Source organism: Dermacentor silvarum, chromosome 5 (assembly GCF_013339745.2).
Source record: "Dermacentor silvarum isolate Dsil-2018 chromosome 5, BIME_Dsil_1.4, whole genome shotgun sequence".
Classification (NCBI taxonomy): domain Eukaryota; kingdom Metazoa; phylum Arthropoda; class Arachnida; order Ixodida; family Ixodidae; genus Dermacentor; species Dermacentor silvarum.
In genome coordinates this window covers 145,359,918-145,375,693 of record NC_051158.1, presented here as the reverse complement: position 1 = coordinate 145,375,693, position 15,776 = coordinate 145,359,918, and the positions used below count along the sequence as shown (strand labels likewise).

General features: G+C 46.9%; 1 protein-coding gene across 1 annotated transcript; it reads left to right on the top strand.

The window, feature by feature from the left end:
* Positions 1-11,339: 11,339 nt before the first annotated feature.
* On the top strand, positions 11,340-13,603 carry LOC119452613 (uncharacterized). Its single transcript, XM_049668518.1, is given in 2 exon segments — positions 11,340-12,800; positions 12,802-13,603. Coding segments are annotated over 2 exon segments (1,518 nt in total). The 5' UTR covers positions 11,340-11,385; the 3' UTR covers positions 12,905-13,603.
* The last annotated feature ends 2,173 nt before the right edge of the window (positions 13,604-15,776 follow it).

Here is a 15,776-nt window from a genome sequence, read left to right as displayed (position 1 = left end):
TCCTGTTATAAGTTATGTGTTTTTAGTACAGATTTTTTAATATTTCCTTTCTCTTGGAATTCTTAACATCTCCTGCTATTATGTTTGTATGTATGCCCACTTTCTCGTAGTTATTTTGTACTTGTGTATGTAATTGATAGGTTCTTAACTCTTGTAATGCGTAAGGCTAAAACCCTGACTTACATCATGTTTTGTTCATTTATTAACCTGCAGCGCTGTAAAACGTTCAAGAATTTTAACTCAACCAGGGCCTATGGCAGGATAAATTCAAGAGCAAAATTGAGCACCTATTTCAAGCACCCGTTATTTTTTAAAAAGGAAAGAACGTAGGAGCGTGGAAAAAAAACAGTATTATAGTAGGAAAACCTGGCTGCCCATCATAAGTGTGTTAATAATGTGACTTCCTTTCAGTGCAATGATACCAGTGGCACTGGTGGACAACGTTTGAGACATGAAACCCATGATACCCTCGGCATTCGTCAATGTGGCAAATAGGCTTGCCACACTTACGAATGCCAACGGTACTGTAGGTTTAATGCACACATTGGTTGTGTTACACCTTATGAGAATTGCATGTCTCGAACATGAAGGTTTATAGCAGTGCTTTGAATGACCACTATATTTCCTAATCTTCAGTATTTATGAAGGCAAGAGTAATGGTACAGATCATGTAAAAATTATTTGACAGGCTATATGCCTATAGATACACACTCCTGATGACACAGCACCGACATGTGGTGGCGGGATGTATGTCTTTATTTCAGATTTAAATATTGCCTTCCAGGCCTGGGTTAGTCTACTACATTGCGAGCCCATGCACTAGAGGGAAGTGAATTAAACTAAGAATGATAAATATCAAAAAATCTTGTTCGTGGCACTAATTTGACAATCCGCAAGGTTCTTTCTGCATTCATTTCAAAATTTGTGATATATTTTATATGACTGGTTTCAATAATGTGAACAAATATTTGTTTATTGTCAACACAGTTGATGTCGCCCATTTGCACACCATTCCTTTACAGGCTAAAAATTCAATGTAATAATGGGGTGTTTAAGGTTTTGCGCACTCAGTGTTAAGGGACGCAAATGGTGGCATACAACAGAATGCACGAAAGAACAAAAAAATGCAAGTAGGACATGGGGCTTTGGGGCAGATGCTTTGGTGTGCTATTTCTAAAACTCCCTGCGGTCTGCCTGAATGCATTGTCTAACGCTTTTGTAGAATACATTGGTAGCCACTTATTCAGGCGAAATGCTTCTCGAAAAAACTTTTTAAAATTATTTCAGTGATAGATTTGAAAAAATCTTGCTGCATATGCAGATTTGAATTATGTCAGTGGTTTTTGTGTAGCTGCTATATATTTTAGTTATGTCCTACACAATGGCAAAGTATCTGCGGGCACTTTAATGTATATAACAGTTTCTCAAGAATGATCGTGCTGTATCTTATTCAGCTCGTAGACCGCAAAGTGCCGATATCTACCCAAACAGCATGAAATTACTGAAACTATGCAAAAAATAGGACACTTTAAATAATTTTGAAAGATATTGCAATTTCAAGTAGATATTAGCATTCTACATACCTTGAAGAGTATGTAAGCCAAATCTCGTTAGTATCGGACTATTGTAAGTGCACAAAGTTATTTGCATGGGATTGTGAAAAAATTATTAAAGAAAATTATTAAAGTGTACTGAGCTTTACTTGCATAGTCCCACTAAGTTTACATGTTTGGATAGATATCGGCACTTTGTCATCTACAAACAGCTAAGTTAGCACAATGCTTTTTCTGAAAATGTAATACAGAAGAAACTGCCCGCAAAGATCACTATACATTGTGCGATTGTTTAAGACATAACTGAAGAAATGTAGGAGGTAAACAAAAATAACATATATGAAATCAGCTTGAAGAACCCTCTAATTGGCTTAATTTTCAAACCTCTAGTACAAAAAAATCTAAGAAAATCATTTTGAGCAGCATTTCCTTAGAACACAAGATTTAATAAAGAAACGTCTCCCTTGCTAGAGTCGCCTTTAACATAGTGACACAACTTCTATATAATCATAAGTACTTTAGATCACAACAACTTTATATGAGTGACATGCAAATGGGTGGCACCTAATGTAACTTACTGAGAGTAAATTACAGTAGTTATGTAATCTGCTTTTAGGATGACTTGTGATGAGTAAAGGAAGCCTTCCTCATGTCTCTACTTTTTGCATGTGTCTCAGCTTTTTCTGTATGTGTCTTTTACAGCTGCATGTGTGCCCCTGAGTTCAGTTTAGTTACCACCTGGTCTGCTTCCTTCCTTGTCCTCATGATTCATGCGCTATCTTTGTCATGCAAAATACATCTACCTGCGCTACATATTTTGCCAGCATGATTGATTTATGGCAAGTCTTGTATTAGTGTTTATTGCAATCAGTGAAATTGTTGGTGTCTTAAAAAACTTAGTCCTAAAAAACCATGTTAGGTCAACTTCAATAAAATGTTTAGCCTAAATTTTGCTGTATGTTTTTTGTAATATTGTCAGTTTTCTAATTTGTATGCACTGTTGCAGATTGTATGAAAGAATAAAATTGATGCACAACTTTTTAATATGGTGTTTTTCAGATCAGTTTTCAACTCAATCTAAGAAACATGCATGAGTTGTGTGGGAAAAGTGCCAACAAGAGTACCATAAGGTAAGACAGCTGTTTTTACTGTTAAATTGGATTATCGATTGCCAACCAGTTGCTGTCTTGAATTTTGTACTGCATAGATTATGTAATCTAAGTTGGAATATTCTTTTTATTACACTTCATTATCTGGTTCTCCTTTTTGCACCAGTGTAGCCCTTTGTTATATTTTATGTGTACATTATTTGCATAGGAGGTTACATCCTAAGTTCTAAATAAAAATATGTCTGAGGGAACAGTGAAATAGCTTTAGCTTAGGAACCTTTTGACATTATAAAATTATGACTTGTGTTGGGGTGAATTGAACTTTTGCATGAGTGACATATTGACGCGAAATAAGTTGGCACGTGGTGACACTGGCCCCTTGAGGCGAGAACGACGAAGTTCGTGGTTGCGCGCGCGCTCTCCGAGGTCCAGCCATTATTAAAGGCTGACGTGTTTTTTGCCTATCTGTTGCTGGTCAACCATTCTAGTTGTACTAGCTGGGTGACATTTCTGGTGGAGGTGCTGGGTACGGTCGATGTTAAGATCTCCGGAGCGCACCCCAGACCTAAGCCCGGCGAGTAGTTCGGCCGAGCTTACCCCTGTGCACGTACGTACCAGCCGACGTCTCCAAGGACTCCAGCCACAGCACGGTTTGCTACCCGAACGGAGTAGAATGACGAACCAACCACCTCCTGCCGCTACTGCAGCATCGCACGTGGTCGTCAATCAGATCCGGGCGCCGAATCATTTCAACGGGAGTCCTTCAGAGGACGCCGACGACTGGCTTGACCATTTTGACCGGGTCGCCAACGTCAACGACTGGACACACGAGCGTAAGCTTCGCTACGTGTACTTCGCTCTTGAAGATTCCGCTAAAATATGGTTTGAGAACCACGAGGCGACACTGACGTCATGGGAAGAATTTTGTCGGCAGTTCCTCAATGCCTTCGCCAGGGCGGGACAGGAAGGAGAGGGCGGAGTTAGCAATGGAGTCGAGAATTCAAGGCCCGAATGAGCGAGTGACGGCGTACGTAGAAGACATGAATCGCCTCTTCAGACGTGCGGACCCCTCTATGACTGAAGCAAAGAAGGTGCGCCACCTAATGCGCGGCGTGAAAGAGGACATCTTTGCTGGCCTCATTCGAAAATCCGCCGACGACAGTGGCAGAGTTCCACGACGAAGCCACCACCATGGAAAAGGCCCTTCAACCGCGGGCCAGGCAATACAACCGCGACGCCGTGATTTCAAGGGAGCTCTCTGCCGTTTACCCTAGGCAATGACGTCGGGCGCCTTGCGAGAACTCATCAGGGCTGTCATCAAGGAGGAACTGCAGAAGATGGCAGACGACCGCTGCCTCTGTGAGACAACTTTCCATTGCGGGAAATGGTGCGCGCCGAGGTCCGACAGGCCGTCCATGTGCCTGAACAGTACGAGGCACCACAGCAGAGAACGCGCCCTGAACGGAGTTACGCCGAAGCAGTACGCCGTCCACCACCCTCAAGTGCGTATAGCATGGTGCACCCCGCTCAACAATTGGACGTTAGCTTCAGGCCTCGCAGCACACCGCACATGGCCGAAGCAAAGAACTAGGAAGAGCGAAGTCTGGCGCACCGCTGACTACAAGCCCCTTTGTTACCATTGTGGCGAAGCCGGGCACATCTACAGAATGTGTCCGTATCGTCATGTGGGGCTCCGAGGGTTCGCCCCAAAATGCCACCTCGTCCACGACCTGGTGAGCGGCCGCCGGAAATAGAGAGTTTTCGTCGCGAATCGTCTGCAATGGTGATTCAACGATGGCACGAGCCCCGTTCGTCGTCTCCTGCTCGTTTACAGGTCACCATCACCAAGCCAAGCCTTCTCTCGCGGCGCTCTCAGACGCCGCTCGCCTAGCCCGGCGGCTCGGGAAACTGGAATGTCAGCGACCTCCGAGGTGAGGCACGCTGACGACGACTGTGCGCAAGATCCTCCACTACGAACCACAACGACGAAACAGAACGACGGCAGACGTACAGACGCAGGTCAACACCGTAACGAGAGGTAATAACGTCGAACATTCCCGTCACCGTAGACGACGAGAAATCACAGCGTTAATCGACACTGGAGCGGACAACCTCATTATGAGCATGTGACCTTTGCCTGCAAGCTGAAGAAAGTTTCTACGAGTGGACGGTGTCGCAGATTCGCACTGCAGGAGGCCATCTGCTAACCCCGGTAGGAAGATGCACAGCGCGAGTGAGCATTCGTGGATTTATGTACCTCGGAGATTTCGTTATCCTCCCAAGCTGTTCGAGGGACCTAATTCTGGGAATGGACTTTCTGCAGGCTAATGGAGCCGTCATAAACTTACAAAAGGTCGCTGGTAACGTTTTCAACGGCGCAGGCCTTAGCAGGGAGCAGCACTGACGACACGTATGTCAACGCCTTGAGGATTGTCGACGAGAACATCACGGTGCCGCCAAGGAGCAGCGTATTGACCCTCGTAACCTGCGACGCATTCGACGACTATGAGGGTATTGCCGAGGCAAATATCCCGCCGTTGCTCGAAAGACACATCTGCATCGCCCGGGGCCTTGTTCGAATACAGAATAAGTGCTCGCAAGTTTTGTTGACAAACTTCAGCCATGAGTATCAGCACGTCCCTCAAGGTACAGCTGTGGCCTTTCTGAACGACATTGCTGACTTCTCCGATGTGGGCACGTTACAGGTGACTTCACCGGATGCAACAACTCACGCCAGCCTGAGTACCCGCGTCCACATCAATGCTGACTTAGCAGATGCACAGAAGGATCAGCTACTGGACCTAGTGACAGAATTCTCTGGCTGTTTTTCCACAGAATCTAAAGTCCAGCGCACCTCCATTACGCAACACCGGATAGTTACAGAGGAGTCGGCGCGGCCTGTTCGTCAGCACCCGTACCGCGTGTCACCTATGGAGCGGGAGGCGATTAAGCGTCAAGTTGAAGAAATGCTCAATGATGACGTCATCCAGCCGTCGACAAGTCCGTGGGCGTCGCCTGTCGTACTCGTAAAAAAGAAAGACAACACGCTCCGCTTCTGCGTTGACTACAGACGGCTTAACCGAGTCACCAAACGCGACGTTTACCCCCTGCCACGGATCGATGACGCTTTGGACCGTCTGCGTCATGCTGAGTTCTTTACTTCGTTAGACTAAAGTCAGGGTACTGGCAAATCGAAGTGGACGAGCGTGACCGTGAAAAAACCGCCTTCGTGACTCCCGACGGGCTATACGAATTTAAAGTCCTGCCTTTCGGTCTCTGTTCCGCTCCTGCTACGTTTCAACGAATGATGGACACTGTACTCGTCGGACTAAAGTGGCAGACGTGTCTAGTGTACCTAGACGACGTTGTTGTGTTTTCCAGCACGTTCGATGAACATCTCACCCGACTACGAAGTGTCCTTACCGCAATACGCAAGGCAAACCTCACCATCAAGCCTGAAAAATGTTACTTTGACTTCCGGGAACTCAAGTTTTTAGGCCACGTGGTCAGCTCCCAAGGAGTACGACCAGACCCAGAAAAGCTAGCTGCCGTTGCCGAGTTTCCTCACCCTAAAGACAAGAAGGCTGTTCAGCGGTTCCTGGGCCTCTGCGCTTACTACCGCCGTTTCGTTGAAGGCTTCTCGAGGATTGCTGAACCTCTCACGAGACTGACGCGACAAGATGTGCCCTTTGCCTGGACGGAAGCCCAAGAGCAGGCCTTCACCGAATTGCGCAATCGCCTTCAATCCGCTCCAGTGCTGGCGCATTTTGATGACACCGCGGCAACTGAAATTCACACAGACGCAAGCAACGTAGGACTCGGGGCTACTCTGGTTCAATGGCAAGACGGAGCAGAACGTGTAATTGCGTACGCGAGCCGTAGTCTCACAAGAGCAGAAGCTAATTATTCAACCACCGAAAAGAATGTTTAGCAGTCGTGTGGGCCATCAGCAAGTTCCGACCTTACTTATACGGCCGGCCATTTCGAGCGATCAGTGACCACCATTCGCTCTACTGGCTTGCCAATCTACGAGACCCATCTGGTCGCCTCGCTCGTTGGAGCCTCCGCCTCCAGGAATACGACATGACTGTTGTCTACAGATCGGGCCGTAAGCATAGCGACGCTGACTGCTTGTCACGTTCTCCTATTCCCTTGACACCCTCCGACTTGGAGCTAGATATGCCGTTTCTTGGTGTCGTCGACGTGGTGCGCATGGCTGACTACCAACGTGCAGACTCTGAACTGCTTCCAGTCATCCGATATCTCGAGGGAGCCGACGTTGTTGTCCCACGCCACTTTCACGAGGATTGACATCGTACTGCCTGCGGAACAATGTCCTGTACAAGAAAAATTTCGAGAACAGCCAAGAAACGTTTCTTCTCGTCGTTCCGACGCGCTGCGCAGGAAGTTTTACAGGCGTGTCATGACGATCCCTGTGCCGGCCACTTAGGCTTCGCGAGGACATTAGCGCGCATACGGCAGAAATACTATTGGCCACACCTATTTTCGTCGGTTCAGCGCTATGTGCGAACGTGCCGTGACTGTCAGAGGCGTAAAGTGCCACCCGTCAAGCCAGCCGTCCTCCTTCAGCCTTTGATCCGCCTCCGGCGCCGTTCCAACAAGTGGGAATGGACCTTCTTGGTCCGTTCCCCACGTCTTCCTTGCAAAACAAGTGGATAATCGTGGCAACCGATTATTTAACTCGCTATGCGGAGACAAAAGCTGTGCCGCGGGGAACTGCTGCTGAAGTCGCCAGCTTCTTCGTCCACAACCGTGCTTCGTCATGGTGCACCCTGTGCTCATTACTGATCGCGGTGCAGCGTTTACAGCGGAGTTGTTGCAACAAGTCGTCACGCTGACGCATACTGACCACCGAAGGACCACAGCCTATCATCCCCAGACTAACGGCTTAACAGAGCGCCTGAACAGAACATTGGCCGACATGCTATCCATGTACGTTGATGTGGAACACAAGACATGGGATGAAATTTTACCATACGTGACGTTTGCTTATAATACCGCTGTGCAAGAGACCACCGAGTTTACACCATTCGAGCTCGTTTACGGACGTCGAGTTACAACCCCCTTAGACGCCATGCTCCCGGTAGACCACGGAACCACAAGGAATGACACCACTGAAGAGTTCGTCGAAAAAGCAGAGGAAGCTCGCCAGCTTGCTCGGAATCGCATCCGCACCCAGCAGAATACCGACGCCTGCCGTTACAAACCGGACCCGACGGAACGTCCAGTACTCACCAGGCGACCGCGTGTGGGTGTGGACACCTATCCGACACCGTGGGCTCTCGGAGAAATTGTTGCGCCGCTATTTCGGCCCCTACGAAGTCGTACGCCGGCTCAGTGATGTGAACTATGAGGTGGTGCCTCAAAGCTCTGACCCTAGTTCGAACCGACGCCGTCCCCGTGCTGAAGTCGTCCACGTAGTACGGATGAAGCCGTACTACGCACGCGAGGGATAAGCAACTCTCACAAACCGCTTCAGCATTGTGTACATTCCTGTATGTCTCTTTTTTTTCATGTTGGCACCTTTGCCCATATTGCGCGCCCCATGCCCTTGAAGCGACCGGGTCGGTCGCTTTAGAGAGGGGAGCAATGACGCGAAATAAGTTGGCGCGTGGTGACACTGGCCCCTTGAGACGAGAACGACGAAGTTCGTGGTTGCGCGCGCGCTCTCCGAGGTCCAGCTATTATTAAAGGCTGACGTGTTTTTTGCCTATCTGTTGCTGGTCAACCATTCTAGTTGTACTAGCTGGGTGACAATATTATTTTATGGTGTCATTATGGTTCAGAGAGACATTGCAGTGTCATGCACATACAGCTGCAAGGTGTATATTGGGTGTTTCTTTAAAACTGTTTCCTTGGTTGGCCATTGATTCCGGTTTAATAGTAAAGAGAACTCTCTGGTGTTCATGGTGATTCTCTGCTGACTGATACATTTGACACTTCCAGAAAGCGGGATCAAATCCCGGCCGCGGTGGCCGCATTTCGATGAAGGCGAAATGCAAAAACGCCCGTGTGCTTGCGTGGTATTGCACGTTAAAGAACCCCAGGTAGTCAAAATTATTCCGGAGCCCTCCACTACGGCGTGCCTCATAATCAGAACTGGTTTTGGCACATAAAACCCCAAAAAGAAGACACTTCCAGAAGACAATAACAAAATCATGGAATAATCACTTTTTGTTGCTAACCTGCCTTGTGCTTAGCTATGGATTCATTATTATTCTATGTTGTCTTGTCACGATAGTCACTTTGCACTGTCGGCAAAAGTTTGTGACTCATTTTGAAAAGCGGCTCAACACTGCCAGCAGAGAGTCGAATGACTTACATGGATTGGTTAGTTTACTCTATTTGCAAGAGTCCTGCACCACGCACTAGGGGTATCGCGACACATACTAATGGAGTCATCAGACTCGTCAAGAATAGTTACCTGAATCCTTCAACAGTGGTCATGTGACCCTTTATCTTGAGTCGTCTGACTGACCTAGAATAGTTAACAGACTCCCTCAGGAGTAGTCATGTGACTCTTTAGCTTGAGTCGTCTGGCTCACCTAGAATAGTTAACAGACTCCCTCAGCAGTAGTCATGTGACCCTCTATCTTGAGTCGTCTGACTCATCTAGAAGAGTTAACAGACTCCCTCAGCAGTAGTCTTGTAACCCTCTTGAGAGGGTACAGGAGACTACTAGAAAAGAGTGTGCAAGACTACTGCGTTAGGAGTTAAGTAACCACCTTGTATACATCACAGATAGTCTTCGGACTCTCTGGCGAAAGGGAGTTCGGGTGTCTCCCCCAAAGATGTCATATATGTGACGAGTCCAGACTCTTCGAAAAGAGTAAGGGATACTCTTTTTTTCTTAGTGTGCAGGAGATATTGGTGCATGCGAGTAACTTTCTATTTGCAGATCCGAAGCGCAGTATCCTGACTGCGCATTTGAAGACCGAAGTGGAAAGCGCCGTATGTGTTGCACTTGTAAAAGACGAGCACCAAAGTGGCAGTTAAACATGTCTGGAGTATGTCCGTGCTGCTTGAAAAAAAAATTCGTCTAGGAGCGTTGCTTTGGATTCCTTTTATCTCCAGATAATGTGCCGTCGGCAATGTTCAAATTCTTATAATATACTTAGTTTGATGTGAGATTTAAATTGCACACTTTATTTCGTCGCAAGATTATCCGACACCACATTTTAATTTCAAAAATCAAAGGTAACGTTAATGTAACGACACGTTACAATGTTACAAATGTAACTGGAACGCGTTCCATTCGCCTTAAAGTATCTTGTAACGGGAACTCGTTCCAAGATTGGGAAGGAACGAGGAACGAGCTTTCGTTCCTGTTTTAGAGGAATGTGTACAACGCTGCTTTGGTGAAATGTTTTTCCGCACGTTCCGCCTCCGTGCAAGTTCTCCCCTGCGTTCTAACGGCTCTTCGGCGAGGCCAAATGAAAACGCGCTAAACGTCTGAACGTACCCGCTTGCCCACGAGTTCGTAACTCGAAGGAGCGCTCCGCGGCGTTCAATTGGACATAAATACAAGGGGTAAGGCAAGGAGACACCCGAAAGGCGAAGCACCAATGGCGATAGCAACTTAGTAGAGAGCTATACGGAGTAAGGATAGCAGTTTTATCAGCTGTATAAACTTGGACATGCAGCAGCACCCGCAACACGCAGAACTGTTGTCGACGCCATCGCCGTTTTGCCCGCGTTCACACCGAACGCGCGCGGCGTTGGTGACTGTTGCCAGGGCCTCTGGGGGCGGCGCGGAGGTTTTCGATGAGATCAGAAGGGGAAACTCGTCGAGCAGCGTGAGAAGTCTTTACCACCTTCTCGCCTCGCAACGTTTTGTTGCGATAGCAATTATATGGACACTCCAAAGCAGATTTCTGCCGTCGGCGTCGCCGTCGTTGCCGTCGCCGTCGCCGTGAGGTTCCGTATGACGTCAATGGAGATGAAATGGTCGCCGCGCGCCGCCGAACGCTGTATGTGCGAGTGAAAGGGCGCGAGGGACGCATGCTTTCACGGGAAGTGAACCCACGGCGGAGAACAAACGCGCGTTCTGCGCCGTGCTCCCTTAAGCGCTGCAGAAGTAGGCGTCTCTTTCCTCCTTTACAATCACCGTAAGCAACTGCGTATGTAGAGCAAACGTGCCTTCTTCCGACGCGCGAAAGGCCGTGGGAGGGAGGGGGAGGGAGGCGACGTTTAGCTGCGGCACCAAGTGCCTATTTATATCAGAGGCTCCGGCAACAGTCACCAACGCCACACGCATTTTGTGCGAACGCAGGCAAAACGCCGACGGCGTCGACAACAGTTCTGCGTGTTGCCGGTGCTGCTGCATGTCCAAGTTTATACAGCTGATAAAGCTACTATCATTACTCCGTGTAGCTCTCTACAAATTTGCTATCGCAAATTTGTAGTGGGCACGGAGGAGCAGCAGCTATACAGCCGGTTTTCAATCCTTTCTGCTTCGTTGTGCAGGCCTTGTTATCAGCATGGCCGCCCTTGCCGCCTGATGGATCAGTCGATGTCGTACCATTACCTTCCGGGATACCGGTGCTGCATTTTCCAAACATTTCTTTGCCACTGAGGGAGCACACGGCAACATTGACGGGCTTCACCAGGACAGTGTCATCGGCAACGGCATCAGTCACCACCACAGATTTAAACGCACCGCCGGCATCGTTTCACTTTAGTGGGCACGGAGGAGCAGCACTATGCAGCCGGTTTTCAATCCTTTCTGCTTCGTTGTGCAGGCCTTGTTATCAGCATGGCCGCCCTTGCCGCCTGATGGATCAGTCGCTGTCGTACCATTACCTTCCGGGATACCGGTGCTGCATTTTCCAAACGTTTCTTTGCCACTGAGGGAGCACACGGCACCATTGACGGGCTTCACCAGGACAGTGTCATCGGCAACGGCATCAGTCACCACCACAGATTTAAACGCACCGCCGGCATCGTTTCCCTTTAGTGGGCACGGAGGAGCAGCAGCTATGCAGCCGGTTTTCAATCCTTTCTGCTTCGTTGTGCAGGCCTTGTTATCAGCATGGCCGCCCTTGCCGCCTGATGGATCAGTCGCTGTCGTACCATTACCTTCCGGGATACCGGTGCTGCATTTTCCAAACGTTTCTTTGCCACTGAGGGAGCACACGGTAACATTGACGGGCTTCACCAGGACAGTGTCATCGGCAACGGCATCAGTCACCACCACAGATTTAAACGCACCGCCGGCATCGTTTCCCTTTAGTGGGCACGGAGGAGCAGCAGCTATGCAGCCGGTTTTCAATCCTTTCTGCTTCGTTGTGCAGGTCAGTAAATATCCCTCTTTACATGCTAAACGCTCACATGATGTTTGCCTGCTGCTCCTCCCAAGCCGAATAGTTCTTTTGGATATTGTTAGTGAATGTGCGCATGTTGTCATGTTGTTGTTGTTGGCTGGCGACGTTGAAACGAATCCAGGGCCTGCCAATGATAGTGACGTTCTGGCTGCGATTGCCACATTGTCAGCAAAAGTAGATGCAGGTCATGCTGAGATGATGCAAATGCTAACCGAAGTAAGACGGAATCAAGAACAACTGGAACAAAAGGTGTCTGACATAACAACCAGATTTTCCGCGGTCGAATCCGTTGTTGAATCGTTTGATTCATCTCGGCATGACGAGAACCTACCTGGTATTGTGAGCAGTGTTATGAATGAAACTGTAATACTAAATTCACGACTCGATGAACTTGAGGATAGATCGCGACGTGACAATTTGATCTTTTACGGGCTTGTCGATAGTCCTGCGGAAACCTGGGCGCAGTCCGAGTGCCATGTTCGTGAGTCGCTCACCCGTATTTTAAATCTTACGTTTCCTGATGACAGCATTTCACGCGCACACCGTCTGGGTACGCACGTCTTGGGCAAAACACGGCCAATAATAGTAAAATTTGGTTCCTCAAACCTGAAGGACAACATCCTTTCTCAGCGTTCAAAATTTCGCGGTACAGGCATATCTGTGGCTGAGGACTTTTGCCGAGCTACACGTCAATGTCGAAAGAAACTTATTGAATTCGGCAAGAATAGCGGCCAACAGTACACACTTCGTCTTAACAAACTGCATATAAATAGGAAAACCTACGTGTATTGTCCCTACTGACCAGGTTTGCGAACTTCATTCAGGCGTGGCTCCTGTCACTAACAATAACAACCGTTCTTCCACAGGTACTAGCAGTGCACATGCAGCAACGTCATAGCTTATTACTAACCCGAATCGTAAACAGGTCTCTGTCTTCTATTCTAACGTGCGCAGCGTAGGTAACAAACGCGAATCTTTGTCCTCTCTAATAGACACGTGTTCAGCGGACATAGTCATTCTTACAGAAACGTGGCTCTCAAATCAGATAGCTAATCACGAAATTTTTAAATGTGAAAGTAACTATAAGTTCTTTCGTCGAGACCGCGAGCAGCGGACAGGCGGCGGAGTGCTTATAGCCGTCCGTGATACCATATCTTGCCGCGAGATAACTATTTCTACTGATTTGGAATTTGTATGCGCTCGAATAACCATCGATCACAAAGACTTCATCTTTAGTGCCTGCTACCGGTCACCTAGTTCAACTAACACATTTTGCAATGAACTTTCCGACATTTTAAGCAACTTGACACAACAGTTTTCTTCATGCCCTTTATTCTTAGTGGGCGATTTTAACTTTCCAGGGATTGACTGGAAAACCCAACCTACAGTTATAAAGGGTGGATCTGAGTGCCTTGCGTTCCTTAACCTATGTCTTGATTTTAACCTCACGCAACTTGTCACTAAACCGACACGAAGTTCCAGTCATTCCGCTACCGTTTTGGACCTCATTTTAACCACAACCCCTAACCTCGTTCCAAGTGTTCAACATTTTCCTGGCGTTAGTGATCACTGCATTCTACTTTTGGACTTACGCGCTTGCACCCCTTCCGACAAATCATCTAAAGTTATTCGTGATTATAAGAATTCTGACGTCACCGCTATTATTTCTGAATTGTCATCCTTTATTAGCGAATATCTGCAGAGTTTGTACACTCGCACGGTAGATACAAACTGGGCTTTGTTTAAATATAGAATAACACACCTAATGGACAGTTATATACCATTGAAGCGTATTACAAGCAAATATCGGGCACATTGGTTTAGCGCAACACTTAAACGGCTTCTAAATAAAAAGAAAAGTTATTTCGACGCACAAAAAGATCCACAAACGCCTCGAGCTGGTTTGCTTACACTAACGCAGATAACGAATACAAACAGGCTATAGCACGGGCCAAGGATGACTTTTATTGTAGCACACTGCCGACACTTCTACGTGACAATCCTCGAAAATTTTGGTGCGCAGTCAATAACAAAAATGAAACCTTGATTGAGCTTTGTGATACTGCTGGCGTTCCTGTAGATAACAAGGACTGTTGTGATGTATTAAATAATGCATTTATTTCCTTTTTTTCGCTAATAATCCTGTTGTATATCCTGATTATCCCGACTCCGGTTTTTGCCCCATGTATCCTATTGTGTTTGATTCAATTGGTATTTCTCGTTTAATCGAAACCCTAAAGGTCTCTAGCAGTGCTGGCCCTGACGGTATTAATTCGAAGTTTTTGAAAAGTACATCAGTGTATTCATCATTGATTCTTTGCGAGATTTTCTCACAGTCATTGCAATGTTGCACCATACCAAGTGATTGGAAGGTGGGGAGGGTGGATCCTTTGCTCAAATCAGGAGTTTCTCACTCTCCACTGAACTACAGACCGATATCATTGACCAGTATACCTTGCAAGCTCATGGAACACGTCATCTATTCACATGTGGTATGTTTTCTTGAATCTAACTCTTTTTTTTCTACTTGTCAACATGGTTTTAGAAAATATCTTTCCTGTGAATACAACTTCTGTTATTTACAAACGACTTATTTCGCGCTGTTGATAATGGTTTCGTTGTCGACTGTATTTTTCTAGATTTCGCTAAGGCATTTGATTCAGTCTCACATCAGCTACTCTTTCTTAAACTTGACAGTTTGAACCTCGATGCCAATGTCCTAAGTTGGATTAAATGTTTTCTTTCTAACCGCTTTCAATATGTTTCGGCTAACGGTCATGATTCTTCTTTCGCTTCAGTAACATCGGGGGTACCTCAGGGGTCGGTTCTAGGACCACTACTCTTTCTCATATACATCAATGATCTTCCTACCCAAGTTTCTTCTACTATAAAACTGTTTGCTGATGATTGTGTAATATATCGCATAATTTCTAACTCCTGCGACCGTGCTGCATTACAGACTGACCTTGATAGTATTTCCCGCTGGTGTTCTGATTGGCTAATGAAACTTAATATTAACAAGTGTAAAAGCATGCGTGTGTCTCGAGTGCCTTACTCAACTAATCCCGCTGATTACACTCTTAATAACACACCCCTAATCGCCGTGACTTCTTACAAATATCTCGGCGTCATTATAGCCCAGAATCTATCATGGACTTTGCATGTGAACTATATTATCAACAACGCTAACCGCATGCTAGGTTTTTTGCGTCGCAACTTCTCACGCGCCAACACTACAGTTAAACTCACACTTTACAAGACCTTGGTCAGACCCAAACTTGAGTATGCCTGCTCAATTTGGGATCCTGGCCAGGTAACACTAACAAACTCTTTAGAGCTTATCCAGAATCGCAGCGCCCGGTTTATAATTTCTAACTATAGTCGTTATTCTAGCGTCTCCGCAATGAAACTAACTCTTGACCTACCAGACCTCGCTCTGCGCCGACAGTGTTCTCGACTGTGCCTCTTCCATAAAATATTTTACTTTGATCTCACACTTAAGGAAGAATTACTACATCGGCCATCGTACGTGTCATCTCGCATTGATCATTCCCAGAAAGTTGGTGTACCCCTTTGTCGCACAAAAATCTACTCTGACGCACTTATACCAAGAACCTCGGAAGACTGGAACCACCTCCCTGCCTCCATCACCGCCATCTCTGACTCCAAGAATTTCAAGACCGCCATTAATACTTACATTTGTTCTTGCCCCTCTCTGTAAAGCCTTCGGGCGATTGAGAGTACGAAAATAAATAAATAAATTGATGCTT